This window comes from Euwallacea similis, chromosome 20 (genome assembly GCF_039881205.1).
Source record: "Euwallacea similis isolate ESF13 chromosome 20, ESF131.1, whole genome shotgun sequence".
NCBI lineage: Eukaryota > Metazoa > Arthropoda > Insecta > Coleoptera > Curculionidae > Euwallacea > Euwallacea similis.
Genome location: NC_089628.1, coordinates 1,357,520 through 1,382,531, shown reverse-complemented (window position 1 = coordinate 1,382,531; position 25,012 = coordinate 1,357,520). Strand labels below are relative to the sequence as shown.

The window sequence follows — 25,012 nt, the reverse complement described above, 5'->3', positions numbered from 1 at the left end:
GATAAACTGCTTAAAAATCATTTCTGGATTCTTGTGTGCTTAGACTATTGTTACCAATAGAACATAGTGGATATCGCTATCGCTCTACGATATACATATTTTCGGCGGAGAGAGCAAAACCCCTCTCAATAAACAAATAAACCCCTAATCAAACCGAAGATGCCGCCGCGCACGCCCTGGAACCGGCCGACAATTTTGAATGAAATAATCGGGGAGAAACACCCTTGTTTGATCGCGTTCCGGGGGTGCGTAGAGTCCGGAATTTAATCCAATACGGTGTAAAGCCAGACAAAGAATCGAGCTGGATGAGAGAATCTTTTGATCGGGCCCATTCATAGAGCGGACGATTTTTAATGGACTTTGGTGGGGCCCCATCGAGGCGCGGGTTCTGGATATTCGTCATATACGAGGGGTGTTTGTGTGAGTGTGAAATTGTCGACTGAACTAGGCGATTGTCCGACGATGGGGTGCAATACCAGCAAGGAGACCTCTTCAAACAATCAAAACGAAAATGAAAGTCGGGAGGAGGGTGACAGGCACAAGAGTGGGGGTGAGAACCATGTGGGGACTGGTATGTATAGTGGATTGATTAATGTACATTTTCGCATGCTGCGGGCAAGCTCGCTATTAGAATTCCGAAGTGCAATCATAAAAACTCCCCCCCCCCCCCCCCTTTCCAACTGTATGATAAAATTCCGTCTCTGGCAAATCTCTAGGGCCTCGAGGAAAAGAAAGGGTGAGTGGACTACAGTGGCGTGCAAGGCCGGTCAAAAATTATTGACACCCCTGGAGGATTCCTCCGGATTTGCCGGTTTTCCGCGCCTCTGGCGTCCGGTGTCGTCCAGTCTGGCTGCTTGCAATTTCCGGAAACACTCAACAAGTCCAAATTAAATTGCGATCTCATGCATGACAAACAGGAAGGCCCCCTTCAACGCGATAGACCCCTGGGCAGAAGAATTTTAACGAGACGAAAGACGTCGTTATTCCTTAAACCTGATGGCCGTTTTAAGGGGGGGATAGCGTTCAATGCCCCCATTACCTTCACCCTTTCATTAAAGGCCGCCTAATCAGTTTTGCAGACGTTTGTTGACTCTCTATTACGGGCTCAATGGTGCATGATCTACAAAGAAAAATTATGATTATTCGTCACTCCCTGTCGGCGAAGAAAAAGAACGATTTTAAAAATATCGACTAAAGCTCTTCGAAAGGGGGTGCGAGGTCGCAATTAGGCTTTTCTTGGACGAGCTTTGGTAGCATCTACATAGTTGTCAATTTTAATTAAGTTTCCTTGCTGAACTGTTTACTCTAGACGCCGATAAATTGGCTATTAATTTGCTCTTTAACGGGCTGTTAAACGTCAAAGGACTAAGGAACAATGTTATCTCAATTTATAGCGCTACGCACACACAATAAGCAAGTAAACTCTTCAATTTTGTTGGCTACTTGCCTAAGAGACAGCGGGGCAGCTGACATTTGCAATATTCTGGATTAACATACAGGGTGATTCACAAATAGTGGCCAAGAAATCATGTATCGTGAATTTTCCTGTTTTTTTTTGCGAAGCATATAGGGCGCATTCAGCAAACTTGCAGCGATCGAGCGTAGCAACACTTGAGGTTTGACAACTGCTTCTTGTTGGACCATTCGATTTGATAAGCAGCGGTTCGTTTGATATTGACCGAAAATTCAAAAATTCAACTGTCCTGCTCTTTACTGCTTTAAGTCGATGCTGCACCGATTGCAACCGCTGTAGTCTTGAGGTTCCCTGAATGCGCCCACATTCAGAACTTTTTTGCTGGGACGCTACGATGAACGAAATGGATTCACGGGGCCGCACTCAATTTCTTTACATGAAATAGAGCATTCAAAATTTTGTTTGACTGGTAGATTCCTCTCGATACTTTTTTAACCTGAACTTGCGTTTTTTCTCACGAGGATAAGTCTTCCGCAGACACCCCGCCTGGTCCTTTGGCGATCGGGTTTATTAATATGACATATGCCATAGTTAACGCTGACTATGACATGTGTCGTAGTTAATGTCTACTATGACACATGTCACACTTAATGTTCAGTGTTTTTTACTTTGTTTGAGATTAACTCTTCACGCACAAGTAGGGGTTAACTAAAAACAACACTCACCCTTGTCAGGTAGTTTTTTTTAAGCAAAGGCCCCATATCTATTTTTCACAAATTATCGCGTGTTCGATGATATATCTTTCCATTGGCAATAGCAGGGCGCTCCCATTATCAAAATTACTTTTGCGTGAGCCGTTTCTAAAACACATGTCATAATTCCTCACGTTATCTGTGATAAATATCGCATGCCCAAAAGTTGTAATTGAAGCTACCCATTTACTAGCCCATCCTATGTCTCACATCTAGGAGAGACCAGACGTAGTTTCGACAATTAAAATCAATTTTTATGATGAAATGTGTGTCATAAGCTGTGGAATTATGACGAGCCACAAAATGAATTACCCGATTGCACGAAAATCACTTAAAGGTCATTGTGAAAAAAAGGTGTAGGCATTTATAATTGATAAATGTATGGAAGTTTCTATTTGATGGATGCACGCAATACTATCGTTTACTATTAATATATCAGTGAGCTTTAAGTTCAACTTACGGCATTATACGGGAAATAACCCAATTTTATTTTAAGAAAGCCTATTTATACGTTACATCTTAACTTAAGTCCCAAAAAAAAGGAGTTCGCTTGTGAGGTTCCCGGGGATTTAGTTTGAGCTTTTTGATTTGAGGATTCAACCGGGTAATATAACACATAGGTGTTTTTCCCTTTTTCCCACTCGTCACGGACAGGTGTCTTCCTAATATAGGAAAATCGATGGTTTTTATTATCTTTTATCACGCGACGAGGCATTGTGTTCCGAAGCACAACAAACACCGCCTGGTGCATTGTTCGTTTTTTTTTGTTATATCATTGTGGAAAGCGTATTATATTGAATTGCATTTAATCAGTGACAAGGACATGAGACAAGTTAGGATTAGGAAATGCATTGTGCAATAGGTCTGCTAAAACAATAGTTGTTCCAATCACTGGACGAAAACGTGGCAAATTTACTGCCGCGCCGAGACTTGTGGCCGAGTAGCAGGCGAGTTCAACCAGCAAATTGGCGTTTCCGCCCAGAAAAAGAGATAATTTTTTCTTCGATTTGGGTAGTTTCAAATCTGTTATTATGTGAATTTTAAATATTTCTTATATTTGAAAGTCTTACATTTCGATTAAATTAAATAGGGGTTAAGTAGAGTCGAATAATGAAAGATTCGCTGGATGTAAATCCGTTATATCCGCAGGCCATCTAGGTTACACATATTGGCCTGGAAATCCACTCGCTCGTAGTTGTGCAGAAAATTTCAGCCGATTAAATATTAGTTCATATGTCGGGGACTAAATGGCACAAGACACCCCGTCTAGAGCAGGCTGAAAGCGCTCTAATTTGACTTGGATTTTAATACAGCTGTTTGTCGGATTCCCAAGAGATTGGCGCTTAAATTTTGGAAAGTGGTTAAAATTAGTATGTCCCGCTGCTAATCTGCATATGTGGATTCTGGACATTTCCATTGCCAGAAAATTGTTTCCCTTCAGAGTCAACAAAAATTCAAATGTTCTAAACCAAATAGAAAAACGTACCTATTCTCTAAAAGTAGCACTTATTTGCAATCTGTACAACAAAAATATATATATTTAGAGACTCGGGGGTAAATGTAACAAGGCATTAACGAACACAATAATAGCGTATACCCCACATTTATTATTCAATATCATAACTATTATACCCTGTCTCATTTTCAACCTTTACCATATTAGCTTTAGGGAGGGTACTGACCTTCCTACATAAATTAAAGTTGACGTAGAGGGTTTAGCTGAGTTAAAAGTTAATTAAATTACTTTTAAACCATCCCACAATTTTACTTAAGAAGTGCTGATATATGCAAAAAAAGTAATTTTGTTGCAGGAAATTATCTTTAGAAATACCTGTTTTCAAAGTAACATCTGAAAGAGGTCACTTTTTCTCAATTTCTGATTCTGATGGTTGTAATCATGAACGGCGTTAAAAGTCAATTTATAAAATATTTAAAAAAACATTCGCAAGCTCATCTGAAGTGGTTGATAAATTTGAAAACTCCCGCCCTAAATCAATCTAAACCACCTTCAACAATTGTTTTGGCGGTAGCGCCACCCATCGCCTCTGTCGTAAATATCAAATTGATTTTTTAAACTAAAGAAGAAATCTGCCTGTTATCGATTTACAGTTGTTGCCACCCTGTGATGTTACCCGTCAGATGGCGCATCAGTAAACAAATTACGGACGAAAACACACCACTAACATGGCGCAGTCTTCAACTCCTTACAGGATATCTTGTCTGGGGCGCTCTTGTTGCATACAAAAGAGCTTATTGATTTAAATTAAAAGAAAAATCCCATAAACCAAACTGGCCCCAATTCCCTTGAGGTTTTATTTCAGCAAGAATATCGCGACCCAACCCTCAATGACGAATTTTAACCGTCGCAACGCCAAAGGGGCCCAATTAAGCCACAAATGTCTCGAATATTTTAATGAAAAATTCACTAAACCCTTCCTTAGGGGAAACAAAACACGTGCCTTGTCCCGTTCAAATTTATTACGAAAACCATTTCTTACTGACCCGTCCGAAAATGGATCAAATAGCGACGCGCCGCCCTGGGGCGGCCTGAATTGATTCAACTGAAAAGACTGAAGACGTACGTCGCAACTAAACGCTCCAAAGGTAATACGATGCATATAACAAGGAAGTAACCAGATTTTCGACCATATTCAGGCCGACTTGTGTTGTGTTGGCAGGTGTCGCTGGTGTAGCTGGAGGATTAGTGGCCAGGTGAGAGCTTAGTTTAGATTGATTTGGGACGAGAGTTTTTTAAATCGCGGAATGTTGTTGACCTTTTTGAGGGTGTGAAAGTGAAGAAATGCCTCCTTTAAAAGCGCTTTGTGAACGTAGTTAAGCTGCTTAATTGATTGATAATCAATTAAATTTGGCTTTGTCCCAATCAATGGTGTTTGTCTAAAATTGTCGCCTTCTTAGAAGTTGGCACGGAACTTTATTAGTTGATTTTTGGAGCTAAAAGGGCTCGTTAGTTAATTGAAATTACTATAAGATATTATGAAGGAAGTGAAAATTACGCTTTGACTTTTGATTTCAATTTAAATTAAATTTTGCCTGATTTTTGACTCGGCGCTTCCAAAATAGCCGTAGGTACGAACGGTGCTCCAGTAATTAATCACGCTTTGCATGTGCCTAATTGAATTTGCATTAATTGCCATAGGGAGTGAATGTCTGATGGAAATCCTAATGGATTCACCAATAATAACATTCTCTAATGTTTTATTAATTAATAGACGTTACTGATGTATCCGACTGGAAGGGGATCAAGTTCTGATTTAATTGGAATAAAGACGATTATTTAATTTGCCCTTCACCTAATCTAATTACAAAGAAAGGGATTTTAAATAGGGGTAATACGATGTATTTTCAATTAGGCAAATGCCGTCTAAACTGCGTATATTTATTACGTCTAAAATACATATTATATCGCAAGGTAATTTTTAAGTGAGAAATGTAGGGGTCATCTGGCAGTGCCATACGCCTCTACTAAATGGGACAGACTTGGCAATAATTTATTCATCATTCATTCTATACGACATAAAACAGAAGTATATTAACTCAGATTTTGACTCGTTCAGAAAACTCTAGCGAAGACTGCCTCATTCCTACAACTTACACCAATATTGAAATATTTGAGTTCCCCTCGTATTACAAGAAAACACGTGATTTTATTAAAACGTCATACTCTTTGACGTTCGAAACAGCCGAATTTCTCCAGTGCTGACAGGGGCCTTGAGTGTCACGTCACTAATATGAATTATTTTTACGTAGCCTCAAATAGGCATAATTATTGATTTGGCGACTGTCGCCATTTTGTGTTTTGAAACTTACCCACTTAGCCGAGGCTTACTTCTTACGCTTGTCAAGTATCTCTTTACATGAATACACCCTCAAATAGGCACTTGAGCTCAGCAATAATTTTAGCCTTCGCCTGGGGCACCGTGAGAGCCTCTACATTTAAATTTAGCAAATTAAAAGGCAATAATCTATTTATAACCACACCGGGGAGATACGTAATCACATCTATAAATTACAATGAGGCCTCCCGATTGCTCGTTCAGCCACAGGGCTCCGCAGCTTTACAATTCCCTTTTGAGCCTTCAAACTTTAGAGTACCGAACTTTGCGCGTAAACATGCATTGTTCTAGTTCACTCTAGCTGATGATAACACACTTATATGTATGCTAATATTTTCGTTACATACGCTAGGGTGGATTAATTTTCGATGCGACACAAGTGGAATTATTGCGAAAACGTTATAACGCATCTGAATTACATCTTACATGTCAATGTCAGACAACTGCTAGTTAATTTGATATATCATGTGGCATTAACGTCAAATCGCCGACGTTTGCGTTCATCCAATGTCACGAAATGTTGAGTTTACATACGAGGGTCGATTAATATTTAGGGAGCAGGGTAATGCACCCCAAATCTGTTTCTATTTGTTCTTGTTCGGATTGAACTCTGACACAGCTGAATTTTGCCGCCACTTCCCTTATAAAAAAAAATTAGAAAGTCATTTCCAGCATTTGATTGTAAGCGCCACAACCACAACTGTAATGTTTACGATCGACATTTGCTTTTGAAATTTTATTTTTCGAGTTTAAACTCTATTATTATTTGACGAATCTAAAAGGGTAAAACGAAAAGGGGAAAAAGTGAATTTTGCCCTAAATAGCTGGACAGACAATCGAAAGCGGGCCGACCCTACAGTATTTTGTGAAAATAGGAGGCACGTTTTGTTGCAAAATCGATCCCTGATAGGGGGGTTTATTATCTGGCCGATGACAAAGGTTAGTAGGTCACCGGATGCGATAAACTCGAAATAGAAAGCAATAAAAAAATGTATTTGAATGGGGTCCAAATTTTTGAATTAATTCTTCTTGGGCGTGGGAAAGTGGGTTTGTGCATCAACTATCGTTTAGCTCAATATCTAATCATACAGCTATCAGGCGATGTTATTATGCATTCAAAACAAGTACCGCTATTTATTATTTAACCTTGAGGCCGTAATCCTTAAGGCTCCATTTCTTACTATCTAGCCAGGACAATGTTAACCTATAGATTATTTAATACTGAGTAGAAAATGTGTCATTTTTAAACCCGTAATAAATTACGACGGGCTTATATTGTATGAATATCTGGGAAACTGCTACTTGAGGGCACATAAACACTTCTAACTCAAGGTTTTCTAAAGCTTTGAGTCATTATCCATAAAAGTTACTACAGACAATGAAAAGCAGCCCAAGGCAGACTGCCATTGGTTACTAATACACGTTAGCCGCCAAGTCCGCTTCCTTGAGGTTTCATCCTTTATGAATAAATAAAGAAAAATTCTGCGTTGCGGACATTTCTTGATAGTTTCACTCAACCCGTTAAATGAAACATTATAGGGGTGTCGGGAAACGAGGACAATAAGGAGGTCCAAGGATAGTTTACATGCTTCCTTTATCCCCAGGATGTTTCGTAGTTTTGCAGTTTCGAACTCATTCATGTGTAAAATTAGCTGTGGGAAAACGGGAAAGTTTCTGCTTTTACTGCTCCCACCGATTCTCCGAAACTGCAACAAAGTTGCCATTGTTCGAAAACGCGGCCTCGATACATATGGACAATTTTCGGAATCGAACGGATGGCTCTTCCTATTACCACACAACAATTCATAGAAAATCTAGCCGGTAATGGTGTATTAACATCGCACCTTAGTGCCTTCTAGGAACACTTTTCCTTCGGCAACCTCTAGAATCAACTTTTCCAACGATAAATAGCCCTTTTAATAGAAAGCTGTCATCTGAAGCATACACGACATGGGAAATTGTGTAACACATATTCATATCCCAACTTGTGAGGCATAATTTATCATGCCAAACAAGGTTAATAGGATAAATTAATTTCCGGGGGAAAAATAAAATTTCTCCGGGGAGTATGCAACTCAAGGGTGATTTTTCTATTATGCAAGTCAGCTGTGTTGGACACGAGATTTATGAAGGCTGTGGCGATTCATTATCCACGAGGATAATTGGGACTTCCATGATCCTAAAAGTTCGACATTATTATCTATGCAATACAGGACGACCGGTGCTCATCTCGTTAATAAATGGTTACCGAGCCTGTTAACGTTCCAATAACTTCAGGTTTTTAATTTTCAATCACGTTTCAGTAAGCTCAAAAATCTGCGTAAAATCGAAACTGGCATTGAATTTTCCACAAAATTCTTCCCATTCAATTGAATTTCCATCTTCGGTGAAAATGGAAAAATTACCCCTTAGGTAAACAATGGCCACCCTGCACGCGTAGGCAACAAGTTATACATACTAATTACGAGGGCGGCTTCATAAGTTGATTTGGATGTGAGTCGTGATCGTTTAGTGGCAAATTAAATAAAATTCGCGATTGATTTGGGTTTGGGCCCGAAAAATCACTTGACACTAATTTTATTACGTGATCGGTTTGTGGAATATAAAAAGATGCCGGCAGGTAATAAATATCAAAATGCGAAGCCCCCCAGGCGTGTTTGTAAAATTAAAATTTATCTCTCCTGGAGAAAATCAATTACTCAGATCCAGAGAGGAAAAAGCTTAAGTTTTTTCGTCAGATCTGTGTGAAATTAAAAAAGTAGGTTAACCTGAACGTGTGCCTGGGGATGACGCAAATTATTCGATCTCCGGCTGGGCGTTTATTTTTAAAAATTGAAATCCGCTTAAAAGACTATATTAAACCCTGTTTAAAACAGATAGATGATTACATGGTTTTGAATAAATAATAAAGCCTGGTAACGCATCATAATTAGCTAGATTCAGCAGCGAGGTTTTTTTGGTTATTATTGACTTTTCCTCGTCAACCCATCTAAAGGTGACTTGACTACCTTTAGGTAGGTTGACTACGTATACTTAGTCAACCCATCTAAAGGTAGCTTGATTAAGTACATGTCAAAAATGTTGACATTTGAAGCAGACCTGCGCAGAATCATAGTTAATCGTGACTCGCGAGAAAAATATATAACAAGGGAAGAAAATTACTCTTAACGCATGAACGTGAAATGTTGCGCACGAGACGGAGGCGAGAGCAACATTTACGTGACTGTGTTAAGAAAGTTTCTTGTGAGGACGAACATATAGGATGTATAGAAATAAATAAAAAAAGCCTATCTGACTGGGGCTCGACCCCGGATTGCTATCACATCAGAAATTCAATACTTCATTTTTGCATATTTGCCCATGCTCATCCTTCGAATGGTCGATTAGGTGAGACCTCTGACATTCCGTGATATTTATCGAATATTATTATCGAAGTTAACTTCTACTTGCTATTTTGGAGATACGTAGGATGTATTTAAGTCTATAGCTAAGTTAATGCAGCTAAGGATCTATTTTCCCTTATGCTCTCGTATATTATTAATTCTTTTATCATTATTCATTGGTTTCTCCTAATAAACGCATGCGTTAGCAATTTCTAACACACGTGTGTGTTCGCCCGTATTTTCGCGACTACCACATCCGTTATTTTTCCTTTCGCATTTAATTGAATTTTCGTATGAACTATCAATTTAATCTGCCTAGTGCAAAACAACCGCAAATACCATTTCCGAAGTGATACCCCACTCAAAGACCCGCTCTTGCCGAAATAAGACAACTATAAAAGCACAATTCCCACATCAAGGAATACGGAAATAGGGAAACGTTGAGTGCTCAAGTAATAAGGAAGGGCCTCTATTTGCCTGTACGAATGTGGGTCAGCCCTTTTGTGGTTTGCTCCAGTTCCCAAGAAAAACTAAATTCCGCTCACGCTTTAAATTGGTTATGAAGTTTTTTACGACTTAAAGTCAAGCAAACCGAGTCCTCGGAGGGGATAATAAAAGATCGAGCAGGGTTTTTTTGGTAGTAAAAGTTACTTTATTGGTAATTTCGGCCTTTCATCAGTAACCACACAATTTTGTAGGGATTCGTGGAGATTTATATCGTTTGATGGGAAGTTTTTATGGTCGCGCTTTGGTTTGCGATCCAGCATTTGGTGACAGTGAGACGAATGAACGATGTGTCCCTTCCTAATTAATGTGGACCATTTGTTGTCAGTTACGGATCGATCTCTAAAGGTATATAATTTCATACACGTGCACTGTACCTCAACGAGAAAACATGAAATTTTATTAAGGTAGAAGGTCAATCGGGTCTATAATTACAAGCTGCCGATAGAGGGCCTTTTTGGGGGAATTTGTGGGATTCACCGAAGTGTTTACCCACTAAAAACCTCGAGTTGAAAGAACGTTCTCCAGAACTGTCCTGAGGAACATAATGTGAGAATGGAAGAGTACTGCGTGTTGCTACTATCTAGTCAACTCGTCTTCTGCTAGTTGCTTCGCTGTAGCTGTGGGTGCGAGGTCGCTCGCTCTCTTCCAATGTAACCTTTCAGCCTGTTATGGCGTTTCAGAATCGACTCCACTGGCGTTCCTGCTGGTGCCCCTGAGGGCCTGTCTGAATTTGGCGCTCTTCACACTGCTCAGCAGGAATTCTTCGCGATTTCCATCTTTCCAAGTTAAAGGGCAGCGCTTCTCTTTCACTCAACTGATGTTCAAATAAAGAACCATCTTATGGCAATTTCATGTCCCAAACGCATTTAGGACGCTACTTTCGGACTTTGCATCTCCTCTGGTGATAGATCGTGGTTACATATAGGGTGTCCCAATTAAAGGTAGTTTCATGGAGGCCATATAAGCGGGATTCAAAACCCAAAACCAAATTTTTGTTCGTGGCTATTTGTTCTCAATCGCTCTCCGTCTGTATTCATCAGGTGTGGCCAGTGGAATGACCGCAAAGTAGATTTTCTGGAATCGATAGATTTACGTTTTCTGGGACTCTGAAGGAATGTTAATTAGATATAGCTAAGAATCAGAGGCGTAGGGAGGGCAAGCTAACTTCTAGAGAAAAAAGGAGATCCTAGATCTCCTTGCTGGACTCTCCTTACATTGGACGTCGCGTGTAGGTGGCAACGGTCAAACATATCGAAATATTATTTAGATGTTTCTCTGCAGTGGTATATGTGAAAATACCTGCAAAAGCGTTAAATTCATGTTAAAAATGATAATGAATAGCGTATGTAGGTTGCAAACTCGCTAAAAACATGCGAACATAAAACAGATTCATATTTAGTAGCATATAAATAAACAGTGAGATTTTTTATGTTTGGACATGCAATGTCGATGTTCAGCTTTATGAATCACACCCCAAAAGATTGATAAGTATATGATTAACAATGATCACGAATTTATGATGACGATGAATTTATTATGATAAGAAATTTAGATGATGATGAATTTATTATGATGAATATATGGTGATGAATATATGATGATTTTATAAGTTTTTGCTGCAATTTACTGATCATTGAGGAGGAAAAGATTAGTTTTCCATCCTGAGAAACCATTAAAAGTGAAATGATCGTAGACTGATTCGATTTGCCAGCTCTCCTGAGAAATCTTGCCGAGGTGGATTAAATGGAGTCCCATCCTAGTAGGGTCAGTCGTGCGATACTGACCATTTTAATTCAGTTTTCAGTGCGTTTGAACACTGATATTACGACACAGGTCCATACGGCACTAATCACCGAGAGTCAACATAGTTCCCACAACGCTAACAGCACAAATAATGATTAAACTAGCCTGATTGAAACTGTTTTTATCGTTTTTACATTGATTTTGACTGTAGAACCCATCAAAATAATATTAAAAATGAATCGGCATTCACTGAATTTTCAGGTGAAACACTTTCGAGCTGATTTCAAAACGCGATAAACCCCTGGAAGATACTTAACATTTGTCCCCACCTGGCAATATTATATTCCTGGAAGTTCAATATGGCTCAAGAAGGCTTGACACCAACGTGGAAATAGATTTATATATAATTCAAGCCCCCAAAAACTTTTTTTCAGGCTCTTTCGTTCCATGGCGGGCAGCTTCGAGGCAACTTAGCAAAAGAAAGTTTTTAAAATCGATTTTCAGGTGAAAGCAAATTCGAAAACGAGTGGGAAAAGATTCCGTATCCATCACGAAGTTTGCCTCTGTATGAATTCCTGTGTGAACATTCATGAATATGATGGAACGTTTAATTTGAAAAATATACGGACCTCTAGAAGCGGCCTTTAGGGCTGGAGTGTGTAGATTACGCCCAGCAAACAGGGTTTTTTTGCTGACTATAACTCGAATCTAGGTGTTTGCTGATGGAAACAAACGCTCTGTTATGAAAGTTTCATGTACGGAACGGAGGGGATACATTTTTTTTGACTTTTAGAGCTTGTTGCGGGGGTTTGTTTTAGAGAAATATTTGCATTGGCTCATAACAGAACGTCGAAGTTGTTCTCTATATTGGCAAAAATTACACAAAACTTTTGATTTAGCTCAGAGAAATGAAAACGAACGCAGCCCCCGTGTCGCTCGGCCTCATAATTCATCGTTTGTAAAAAGAGCAGCCATTTGGATACATTTATGGAAACCCTTGACATGCCCTCGATAAATTGAGCATACCGTCGAGTATTTTTAGTGAGATACAAGTAACAGACATCAGAGGGATGACGACGTGTAATTTCTATTTATGGCAGTTTTATGCGATGTATTTACTCATCTCAGTTCAGTCAAGTTATTTTATGAGCTCGTAATAGGGACCGAAGAAGAGGCAAATGAGGAAATTTAATATCCGGTTAGCCACAGCTCATAAGCTCATTAATGCAAACTTTGCGTGCGTTTTATACAGGGCGCCCCGTTTTGGGGCTCAACCATGGAGACCGTAAAAGAAGAGGTCGGTTAAATTGGGGAAAGTTGCGCAGTTTTGGGCTGAATTTTACAACAGCAGTTTGGGGAAATTGTCAAGAATCCTGTGACTGCAAAGACTGCCCTGGAAATGAGAAAATAAAAAAAAGGAAATATAGGAAATTATTAGAGGTGCTCGAAGGGTCCCACTTTACCTCCAGTCACAGGCACCTTGGTACTTAAAGTTGTGATGATCTTCTCTCGCAGCTCACTAATGTCGGTGGGTTGCAAATGAGCTCCTTCATGGTTCCCCGTAAATAGTAGTCTAGTGAGGACAGATCTGGCGAGCGTGCTGGCCAATGCGTGTCTCCGTTGTTGGAATGACCAGCGGGAAATATTTCAATCAGCCACTCTCTTAGCGTCATGCGGCGGATCTTGTATGGTTGCCGAGACCCCCATGATTGAGTATCAAAAACACCCAATATAGAGACTTCAACAGGCACCCCCAATAATTAAACTGAAACGGCCACTTTTACGATCCTGCATAATCCATTTACGTCCGCAACAATAATGCAGCTTATCAAGATCCAGTTGTCCCGGTGTCAATTATTTAGTATTTCCAGCTCAAAGCCCTGTTAATATCCTAGGCGGGTTATCCAGGGCTGGAGCATTGCAGCTGCGTCCGGGCCTCTCCGTCTTGTCTATCGGAATTCCCTAGAATTGTTTTCAAAGACATTGGGAAAACGGAAATAAATGTTTTCTTCTTGGCAAGATCTAATGAGGGTCAAGGCTGGGGCAGTATGCTGATGTTTCGCAGAGGATCGATTCAGGGCCAAATGCAATTATTTCAGAAGACGAGATCTAATTTACTTTGCAGCGCTTAACGAAATCCGAACAGACTAAGAAAAATTAGGCAGGGTGCTTATCACGACTTGTTCCAGGCTGGGTAATGCCTCTAAAAGTTTGTACTGTCAAACTTTACCAGCGCTGTGGAACCTCCCACGTTCCCTGGAGACGTTATACAAATGTGCTTTTCAGGAATATTTTATGCAAACACTTTGCATAAAGCTACGTAGACGGAGTTCTATTTTTGTACATACCAAACTCATAGTAGGTGATATGCAACTTAGCCGTTTCCTGCAAATATTGATCAGCACATCCCTAATAAAGGGTTTACGACAGCCTCTCTCTGTATTATTAGGCCTTGGGATTACGCTTTTCATTGTGTTAGCCATAAAGCAAATGGTCGGTAGCGAAGGGAAAAAATGGAAATTTAGTAGTTAAAGCATCGGATTGCATGTCGTCATTAGGAACAGGCCGCAAGTACGTAATTATAGTCGTGCTTGAGCAAATGACGTGTCATATAATACTATGAATTTTTCCCTTATGTATTCGCTTTCCGAGGGAAGAAGAGAAAGCATTTTAGCTGATTTTGCCAATTTCAGCTGATCACTTGGAGTGAGCGATGGCCAATAAATAAGTCGGGGTCTATGAGAGCGGACTTCAAGGAACTCTCCGAAGGGTTTTTTTTATGTCCAAACTATATTTCCTGTAAGTGGATAAGGCAGAATATCGCTTCCACATCTTAACCAGAAAAGTGCTAAGTAAGGCAGAATGTGTGCCCAAACCACTCACGAAGGTTACCGGTACTTTTAAAAGGGGCGCAGACCCTTTCAAAAGCACGTTTGAAAATTGCATATTTTCAGCCCGCATCCCTACATGGAATAATCCCCGAAAAACCTCATTTCCCGAGGCTGACCTAACGGGGACGGAAAAAGGGAACCGCATGATTCCATGAAAACACCGACATTGGCCGACTATGAAGTTAACTAACCGCGATAAAGATGCTGAACTACCGAAATAACAGGGCTGGAAGTCGTTCCTTTAACCCCTTAAACCGGTCGCACACCACATGATATTCATGAGCTATAAGATATGCAACATGACGCATGCAGTAAATGCCGCTCGAAGTCATAATAGTGCAAATCAACTGATTTTACGCGGATCTCGTACATTTGCATATCAACATTTGCATACTCTAGTGTGCGATGTTTTATTCGACATCCGCTTAAATTCAATTGATTTGCACCATTATGCCTTCAAGCAGTATTCGCTGCGTGTCTCGCGTTGTATCCCTCATGTTTCATTCATCTGTGGTTTGCAGCTGGTCTTACCATTGTGAGAACATCTTTAGAAGCTCAATTGACAACCGATTTATGTTGAGTGAATTCTCATGTGTAAAGTGGATCGCAAATTCATCAAACATTTCTGACTGGGTTTTGGGCAATTTAGGTACTTCAGGATCATACCCATAATATCCATATAGAGAGTGTTTTGAAAAGGCGGTGCCAAACTTCAGGAGGTTATGGAAGACATTGCAGTAGAAAATATGCGGCATATAAACCCCCAGTCGAAAATGGGCCGTTTTGGCACTGAAGCAATTTTCGTCCAAAAATATAACGTTTTCTTGTTGGCACTAAAAGACGTTGAAATTAAGTGGTTTTTATTAAAAACAATGCAAAAATAATTCATTTATAATAATGGTTCAAAATGGAGACCTCCAACCTCATTTCATAAATTTGACCATCGAATCATGGAACTGCGCACCCTTTGTAGCATTTGCGGACCCTGCTGCACGAAAAGACAGGCTGCCGTTATTCTCTCTAATAGTTTCTTGTGGGTGACTGAAGAAATTTTATAGTCCAAGGACTTTATATAACTCCGGAGAAAAAAAAGCTAACGGGGTTAAATCGGGACATCGCGCTGGCCAACTGATGGCGGATAAAATGTGCAGGCGGACTGTCATTGTGGAACCTCATTCTATCCTGTGTCTCAATAGAAATGTTTGCGCTTTTTATTAGCTTGAGAAGTACGTTTTGCACAAAATTTAGGTATGTTTTACCATTTAATCGAGGTGAAAGCAGGAACGGACCAATTAAAAACTTTTGGACTAAAATTGTTCCAGAGCCAAAACAGACGATTTTCGAGTAGCGGAATATCAAACATTTGGTTTATCTGCCCTTGAGACCAACACAAAGCGAAGAAAAAAATACATTTGGAAATGTTCCAATAGAGCGGTTGAAGGGCAAAGGAGGCCGAATTATCTCGTTTGTTCGGTAAGGCAAAGAGGATTGAGAATGGTCCAGTCTGATTGTCTCCATCTTGCCCGAATAATCATAATAAATATTGAAAATTCCACATAAAAGTCATTGCAATGCAGGCTTAATGCAGTGGACCTAGGAAACATTGCCATTTTTTGGAGGAACGGCCTCCGTGAGTTAGAGCCCCTGACACGCCAGCGCAACGTCACTTCCTCCGATTTCGCTGCCATAGATTAGTGTCTCAATTGCCAAAAAAGGAGAACAAAACTATAAAAATACAATGTTGCAATGGCCGTTCTAGATCATTGCGTGTGCTGATAGTACATCGATTATTGCGCTTTCCTGACCTAGTAGAATTGGTTGTGAGAAGTTGCTAGTTTCAATACAGTAATTTTCAATTTCATAATTTTGCCGTTACTGTAGTAAAAAGAACAATGATTATTAAAATTATTGTGCAATATATTTTTTGTCTTTGTCCAATTCTTTTCGATCGCTGCCCTTACTCGAGTCTCAGACATTGGTGCCATTTCATTCATTCATGCTGTTATTCAAGTCACTTATATTTTCACATTCTTTATATAATGAAATCCTTATAAGCCTGCTTACAGATTATCAGCAACAAATCTCCAAAAACAAAATTTTATTCCAAAATAGGTCATGAAAGCATTCTTTAGATCTGATAGACTTCAAACGTGATAGGTCAACCTTTATCCGGAGTTCATCGTCAGAATTTAACGCTGACTAATTTCCTTTTTTTTTGCTACGAATTAGCCCCACAATAAACGATTAATATTGCCATCTGCCAACAAAAGGGACCCTATTGTGTCCATTAATTATCTCTTCTGCACAATTCAGCAGTTTATATTTCCACATTAACAAATTTCTATCTAAAGCTTGATCTATGTAATCGATACGAAGGGAATTGAGGCTATTGCATCCAGAAATAAATGATATTACCTACTGATTTCAATCGAAAAATTAGTTTTCTGTGTAATGAAGGATTAAAGTGATAGTAGTGAAATTGGTTCTAGCCGAAGTTGGTACCACAGGAATGGTGCAAAGGACAACAAAAAATCAACAAGAAAAACCCTGAAATGCTAGAAAACAGAAAAACCTATGATACAAGCCATAGAGAAGTGAAAATGTGTATCATACATAATGAAGTTATGCAAATCGACGTTTACACGCAAACCCCCGGATGACAGCTATACATTAATTATTTAATATAACGAAAATTAAATAGGAGCCTGAGTAGGCAATTACATATGAAATTTGCTCACATCCCTTTGAATGTAGCACGAAGCCTGGATTAATATCAATGCTAGATTCAAACTATACGATACACCTAAAGCGGGTTGTGTTTCCGAGTGAAGTTTGTGGGATTGCACCCACAGGAGGTGTTCATAATTCACTACAAAGTTTAAATATTTTAAGAGACGCCACAGAATGTTGCATTAATCTTCAAGAAAAAAATTGTGAGAAAGATCTACGTTGGAATATGTGTGTATCATATATAATCGAGTTATGAAAAATGAGATTTTCTTCAACCACCGGAGGAAAGCCATACAGGTCATCTCGGAATATGTGGGTAATCTCCCGAATCCATAGAGAATGCATCAGAATAACATGATAAGTTCCTGTAAAAGTTTTTTCTACAGACCCTTCCCTACGGAGATACAGGCTCCTAAGAGACGCCTCTGGAAGTCAGTTTTTTTCGAACAAGTTTTAATGTACTTACTGTAATTAAATAATTTTTTAGTATGTGGATGTTAGATGGGGTTCCTTAAAATTATACTATTTAAACACATTTGACTTGTTTAGTTTCCCAGGAACGGACCAGCTTTAACAGAAAAATAATAATTTTTCTACATCCTATATCAATGAAGGCGTCAAAATCACTTTTTTAGACAGACTCTATCTTAGGCTAAGAAAAAGACATTCTTGCTAGTTATCGCAAAAATGAACACTTTTTCAAAAGAAAAAAAACAATTTTTACTGAATATGGTTTGTGTGTTAGCGTCAGTTAATAATTTACAGTGTCTTAAATGTTGCAATAATTTTATTCTTTTTGTATTATTCATTTACTATTAAGGGATTTACATTCAGTGAATATGCAGACATGCAGCAATCTTCGATTCGTAGAGCGAAGGAATGCATAGAAGGGGCATGCATCAGAAGGAGTCTTTATTGATCCAACATACAAAATTATTTAATGAAAACTATATTCGGTGAAAATTGTTTTTTTCTCGGAATCGGCCCATTTTTGCGATGACGAGCAAGAATACCTTTTTTTTTAGTCCAACGTAGAGGCTGTTTAAAAAAGCTATTTTGATGCCTTTATTGATACAGGGTGTAGAAAAATTATGATTTTAAAGTTAAAACTGGTCCGTTCCTGGCAAACTAAACAAGTGAAGTGTTTTTAAATGGTATAATTTTAAGAAACCCCATCTAACATCCACCATATTAAAAAATTATTTAATTACACCAAGTACTTTAAAACTTATTCAAGGAAAATTGATTTTCAGAGACTTCCTTCAGGAACTTGTATCTTCGTAGGGGATGGCCTGTAGGAAAAACTTTCATAGGAACTTACCGTATTATTTTGATGCATTCCCTCTCAACCCGAGAGATTGCCCACATATTCTGGGACACCCTGTATGCATACAGACGTGTGTAACAGCGAAATTTAGATAGGTTTGAGGCTGAGTGGCATTCATTTCCGAATTTCGCCCACACCCCTTTAAATGTAGTATCATGTCTGGATTATTATCCATGATAAATTCAGACTATGCGAAACACCTGGAATTTCCAAAATGCTGGTTGTTTTCATGGAATTCCGCCCCCGGGGTTTGTTTATAATTCACTGCAAAGCTTAAATATTTTACGCCTGTTGTTAAGGGGGTAAAATTCCCTGCCGCTGCACAATGCGGCGCTAGAGAGATCTCCTTAAAAAAAAAAAAAACATTTTTCAGATTTATCAGCCAAAGACACGAGAACCAGCTCCTCAAAGACGATAACGATCCGGTCGAACGGCACCGTTGAGGGACAGAACAGCGATACACCCAAAGGAGAGGACGAGGCAGCTACGAAAATCCAGGCAGCTTTCAGGTTAGTCTCTGTGTTGTAACTTGTAAACGGTCTAATCAAACTCGATTCGATTACAGGGGTCACAAAACTAGGAAAAGCATGAAACAGCCACAGGCAAAACAGGAACCGGAGAGAGAACCCACGAGGGAGGAACTGGAAAACGAATTTAGATTGGACGATCCAGGTACGGGGAAGCGACACGTGAATTTAATGCTCTGGGGGTTTTCTCGGATCGTTTATGCATGCATTCACCATATGTCTAATTTTCCGGTTTATTTTGCTCCGCAGATTTAACTAGCGGATTTTGAGTACTTCCCGCCGTAGCATGGAATAAAGTTCGACAAAAAAAGTGACAGAAAAAGATTTAATTTAAGATAAATGCTGCAATCGGCTGCAAAAACGTCGCCTAATTTATATTCTCTTTCGAAGAGGAGCTTCTCTTAATTTTCAAACGAGAAAAGAATTTAAAATTGCCTTTTAGGCTGCAAGCGCTCGTTTAATTTAAACTTGTAACAACATTACTGAATGACCGCCCCCTCCGCCTGCAAAAAAATACAAATTTACCAAAGCCGCCCTTATATGCTCTGAATTGGATGCCTACTTAATTGCTTCCCCCATAACGATCGAATCCTATTCTCACTTCGGAGATCATTAATCTCAAGTTGTAGAGTAAAAGGGGCTATTTTCGTTTTTCAGTCAAAAGGCTATTGACGAGCGTTATAAACTCCCAGAGTTATCGCCGTATTCGGACCCTTTGGGGAAATTTGAATGGATCGCCTCGGAGTTCTAAATCTGTCGTAGCACACAATGGGTTACCAGGATTTCTTCTTGCATTTAATCAAACTTCACTTTCAATGGGGGCAATATATCAAAAGGCGTTTTGTTTGGCAAATAAGTAGCTACCAAAGTAGCTCGCGTTATAACGTCTTTGAGAGACGGGTAAAGCAAACACGTAGCTTGGCTGATAATCGTCCGTGAGAATTTGCATGAAAACGAGTTGTACTTGTTCTGAACTGAAGATAAGGGAACTTGAACGGAAATTTACGGAAACGCGGCACGTAAACGAGATGTCTTCAGCCAAGTTCCGCAGATGAGAATCCACGGGAAGAAGAACTTTTAAAGCACTAGAAAAATTATCAATGGGCGCGATAACTTTCAGATTTGTACCGGTGCCGGCTTTATGAGTGGGAGGCGAGGTTGGCCGACTGTCCAGGGTGGCGCACTTTCTCGGACGGCGATTTTTTTAGGGACAAGGAGGCGATGATTGAAACTTGTGCCCAGGGCACCAGCCTGGCTAAGGCCGGCTCTGCACACACTACACTCAAAGTGTTTTAGAAATGGTGGTACGAACTACTAGTGCTACATCTGAGCGTCATTCAGAAATCAGTGTAAAGGCTGTTCCGACTTATGAGCGATAAATGGTTGTTAATTTATTACTCGAAAGCGAAGCGGATTATGAATGAAACTCGAGAGGACTTTTTTTTCCAGTTTGAACGAGGAATTCTCAAATAATTGTGTAAATTTTTTCAATTCAAAATTGTTCAGTGGCGCTCTGATAGAATCGTCAGCAGTGCCAAGAGTGCGCTTTTTATCGCGGACTATGCGTTTCCTCTAACCGTAGCGAGATATTTAATTTTTTGAACGAGTGCCCTTGTTATACGTCTCTTTCAAACACCATTCCACCCAGTTTCTCCACATTTCCCCCCACTATAACGAGACTTAATTTTTCGAACGAGTGTTCTCGTAGCGCTATGCCTCCCTTGCCCTCCTTATTCAACGCTAACATCTAAGAATGCCACAGAAGACTAATAGAGCCGCTTAAGTTAGACACGCCTTTTCTCACAACGAATCACTCATGTAGACCCAAAATGTGCCACTTCCTTAAACGAAGTCTGCACGGCTGCGCCAACTTGGTCATGAATCTTCATAAAACTTAACAAAGTGGTACAACCTTCATTAGGTAATCAAACACGATCTGGAAGGGCAAAATGACTTGAAATTTAGCCACAAATCTTCTCTTATATTAATTTCCAGAAGCGGCAAAATTAATTGCAAAATCCATATGGAGGTGTATAAAGGCACAAAGCTAAACCGACGTCGGGTACAAGTTTTGGGCCTCAAATGGACTTGGCAAAAACTTCATTAATCACGCTTTCGCTGAGCGAAAAGCGGCATATTTTGAAATAATGGAATGCAATTTGTTATCTTTAGAGATGCTTTCGAGCGAGATATCGCAAAAAAATCGCGCGTCGAGATAAATGGGGCGCACAAGCCAAAAATCAAGACGGATTACTTGTCCTTTATAGTTCAAAGATGACGGGATTATTTGTCCCACTTTGCAAGTTACTTTTATTAATTAATCATAAATCCTTCTAAACCGACAACATGGCAAACATCTCAGTACGAAAACATCTTGCTACTACTTGCAACACCCAAATTGCGCATTTCTTGCCGTCATTATTCTTGAGAATACCGAAAAAAACATCCTAATGGTAAAAGTTTTCCCCTTAGAAGGATCGGAAGGCTTATTAATGAACCTCCTTTATTTTCAGAACTTCGCAACGCGGCCACGAAAATCCAGGCCTCGTTTCGTGGCCACATGACGCGGAAGAATATCGAAAAAGGTCACGACGAAAGCGGAAGCAAAGATGACAAAAAGGTACATTTTCACACCTAATTTAGGAGCCTTCTTAATGAGAATACCTCTAACGTTTCAGGAGGAGGAGGTGGATATAGATTTAACAGATCCAGATCTTAACAAAGCAGCTGCCAAAATTCAGGCTTCGTTCAGGGGCCATCTCACACGCAAGGAGGGCCACGGGGAGGCCGAGACATCTACTTCAAACTAAGACAGTTTCGCCCCCCCCCCCTCAGGATTTTTTATCCTCATATTGTTTGATATTACCAATTCCTTGTAAAATATAAAAATACCTGAAAATGTTAGATCCGGTTCTGGACACAAACCAAACTATGAAGTCGACAAGCTTTTCGTGTTCTTGACATTAATAATATAAGGGAAAACTTATGATTTTAAGGGACCCCGTAGTTTATTGGGAATGATATGGATATTGGTGTTGATCCCCATTACAGCAAAATCATTATTTCGTATTCATATCACACTATATTCATATCTAGTTTTAGAACATCAGTGATAATACCAGCGCAACTTTCCCACTTAATCTAAACCATTGTCAATTCCAAAATTCTAATGGCAACAATCAGTTTTACAGTTGATCTGCACACATGTAATGTCCACACAATCAGACTGCATTATTTGTAATACCTACAAATTTATGAAAGTACAATTTTAATGTGTATGGGTTTATCTGACATCTTTTGATACAACTTGCTTTCGTGTTAATACGCATTGGTGTTATACCGCTAAGCAGTGGTGCTGGGTATTTATTTGCAAATCCTAAAAAAGAATATTATAGAAACTACGTATTTCTGGTTCTAAACCAATATAAGATAATACGGCACTTTGTTGAAAACTGCACCTTCTACGCTTAAATAATCAGTATAAACTTGTTAGCAAATCGGACTTATTATAGAACCTTTTTACAATACATATGAGTTTTTAACGTTATAGCTTAAGTTCTCTGCTATTCCTTTATGTGTATTTCTTTTATTAAGTACTTCTTATGTAAGTTTATTCAGTTGAAAAAATGATAGGTAAATAGACACTTGGAACCCTATTGAGGAGGAAAATTTTAATTGCTTATATTCATAGGACCTTATACTTCGGAATATAGCACCATAAGAACAGCCCACAATTTTATTGACATTTTTCTAATTTTCCAACAAAAAAATAGTAAAAACCAACCTAAAATCACCATTGTTTACACCAATCATATACCCCATTCCTCAAAATTGTCATCATGGAAATGTTCGGGTCGAAATTTAACTAGCGATGGGGGCAAATCTAATCTGGATGCTAAATTATCAGGGTAAGTCCATGGGGTGTGAAGGGAATTGCCGACGCCCTTGTTAGCAGTGCGCTCATATTTTTCTAACCAGGAATCAATTGAGGGAATATGGTTTCTTTCTTCTTCTAGTTTCTGTCTCTTAAATTCCAATTGATCCACTGAAATTAATTATGAAATAAAAGTGGAAAAAATCTGGGAAATGAAATATTTCACATGAAAGAGAATTTTTCCAACAAATATTGAATTGTGCATGACTACAGATGAATTGTGCAGTAAAAATGATTTGCTTTGCTAAAAATCACAAGTTATTTTGATCTAAAATGACAAATTAAAAGAAAGTAGCTACTATTTAAGAAAACGTTAGTTCCACACATCAATATTTTAATAGCTTCTTTCGCACCTTGCTGTCGAAGTTCACACAATTGTTCGGGTAAATAATGTGTGTACTTGCAGCCTCCTTCAAACAGACATGTCCCAGTATGGAAAAACTTCCTACAAGGGATTTTTAATAGCTCTTCCTTCAGAATTATAGCAGGTTCTGTGAATAAGACTCCAGTAAATCTTCCTGTGGTTTTTGAAATACGTTATTTTACCTCTGCACTGTTCGTAATGTAAATTTCTCAGTTTTATATGATTGGCACTTTGGAGGTGTTTTTTGCGAGCTTCTAACTCATCGATAAAGGTTTTGTTACAATATTCGCAGTAGTACCGACGTCCCATGATCTAAGTACTAATATTCTAGGTTTTAATACATCAAAATCAAAACATAAAGAAGCAAAGAAACAGAGAAGTGAGGTTATAGTCTCTTTGAAATTTTGAGAAAGGATAGGACATACGTTTCTTGATGACGTAAATACGAAATCGTCCAATAAAATTCGATGTTAATTGCAGACTGTCAATGTTGCCTGCGCAGTGGGCCGGCTTTTTAAATAGTTATTAGATAAAATAAATTTCTATCAACTGGCTAATGATTTTAAATTTAATTTTATGTTTTGCCTTCTATGTACCGTTTGTATTGAAGATTAGCAATAAAATAAAATAATTTGAAAACATTTCCTTTTATTGCCCATTTATTTGTATTACAGTATAAAAAAAGATGGAAAGTGTCTGAAGCGTAAGTCGTAATTATCTTCAGCTCAGCGCCATCCTTTACATTTTTCGTTTGTTTACATTTTTCTTCAGTTCGAGTTGACGTTCGAGAGTGAGAGTGTTCTTCGTGTTTATTTCCTCTTTTTCGTTGTTTTTAACTTTACTTATGGTTCTTTTAACACAAACAATAGTTATGATCTAATTACAGATACCGCGATTATAGAAATAACAGCTATTTTGTGACCAGCACCTGCCACCATTCGACAGCTTATGATGATAATTTAAGGGGAAGGTAGGCATGTAGATATTGTGAATTGCATTATTAATGAACGTAACGTCCAGTTTTAACTGTCCCTTATTAAGTTTAATTGCGGACCACTGTGTAGAATTAAATTTGCCTTTATAGTTTAATGAGGTAATGGCATAGATGTATTATATTGGATGTTTTGCTACTTATTTTCATAGTACTTTGGTACTATACCTAAGTCAATAGTTATGGGGAGATTCCAGTTGAGGCAGTTGTGGTCCTCAGGACTGCGAGTTTATAAGAGATGTGGTATAAAAAACTGCTTGATCTATAGTGTCTTTATCTCCACATCTAATTAAGTGCTTGATGCCAAAGGTTTGAATCCTAATAATGAGTGACAATTGAGTAATGAGCGCACAGGGATTAAAATCATAATCAAATTAGTCTTATTATTATTATTATGCTATATCCTTAGATGCATTGGAGATAATTGTTAAATCAGACTAGGGTATGCTGTTGCTACATAAAATATTCCAATACTATTGAGATGTGTCCAAAAAAATCAGTCATTTTTCTTAAGAAGCGGGTAACGTTGCATTTGTATAAATACAAGGCGAATCTTAAGTAGGAGTTTTCCTTTTAACACAACATAGACATAAAA

The 25,012-nt window shown here is 38.8% G+C and overlaps 2 protein-coding genes across 2 annotated transcripts; one reads left to right on the top strand and one right to left on the bottom strand.

Annotated features, from left to right (window-relative positions):
* Positions 1–110: 110 nt before the first annotated feature.
* LOC136415457 (uncharacterized) lies at positions 111–22,851 on the top strand. The gene is made up of 5 exons (XM_066400026.1): positions 111–571; positions 18,975–19,110; positions 19,167–19,273; positions 21,642–21,748; positions 21,807–22,851. Exons 1-5 carry the CDS (start codon positions 463–465, stop codon positions 21,936–21,938), a joined length of 591 nt encoding a protein of 196 aa, XP_066256123.1. The 5' UTR covers positions 111–462; the 3' UTR covers positions 21,939–22,851.
* On the bottom strand, positions 22,485–23,787 carry LOC136415458 (zinc finger matrin-type protein 5). The gene is made up of 3 exons (XM_066400028.1): positions 23,609–23,787; positions 23,416–23,553; positions 22,485–23,173 (listed from the first exon to the last, which is right to left on the bottom strand). The coding sequence occupies exons 1-3, from the start codon at positions 23,733–23,735 to the stop codon at positions 22,938–22,940; spliced, it is 501 nt and encodes a 166-aa protein (XP_066256125.1). The 5' UTR covers positions 23,736–23,787; the 3' UTR covers positions 22,485–22,937.
* Between the last annotated feature and the right edge of the window lie 1,225 nt (positions 23,788–25,012).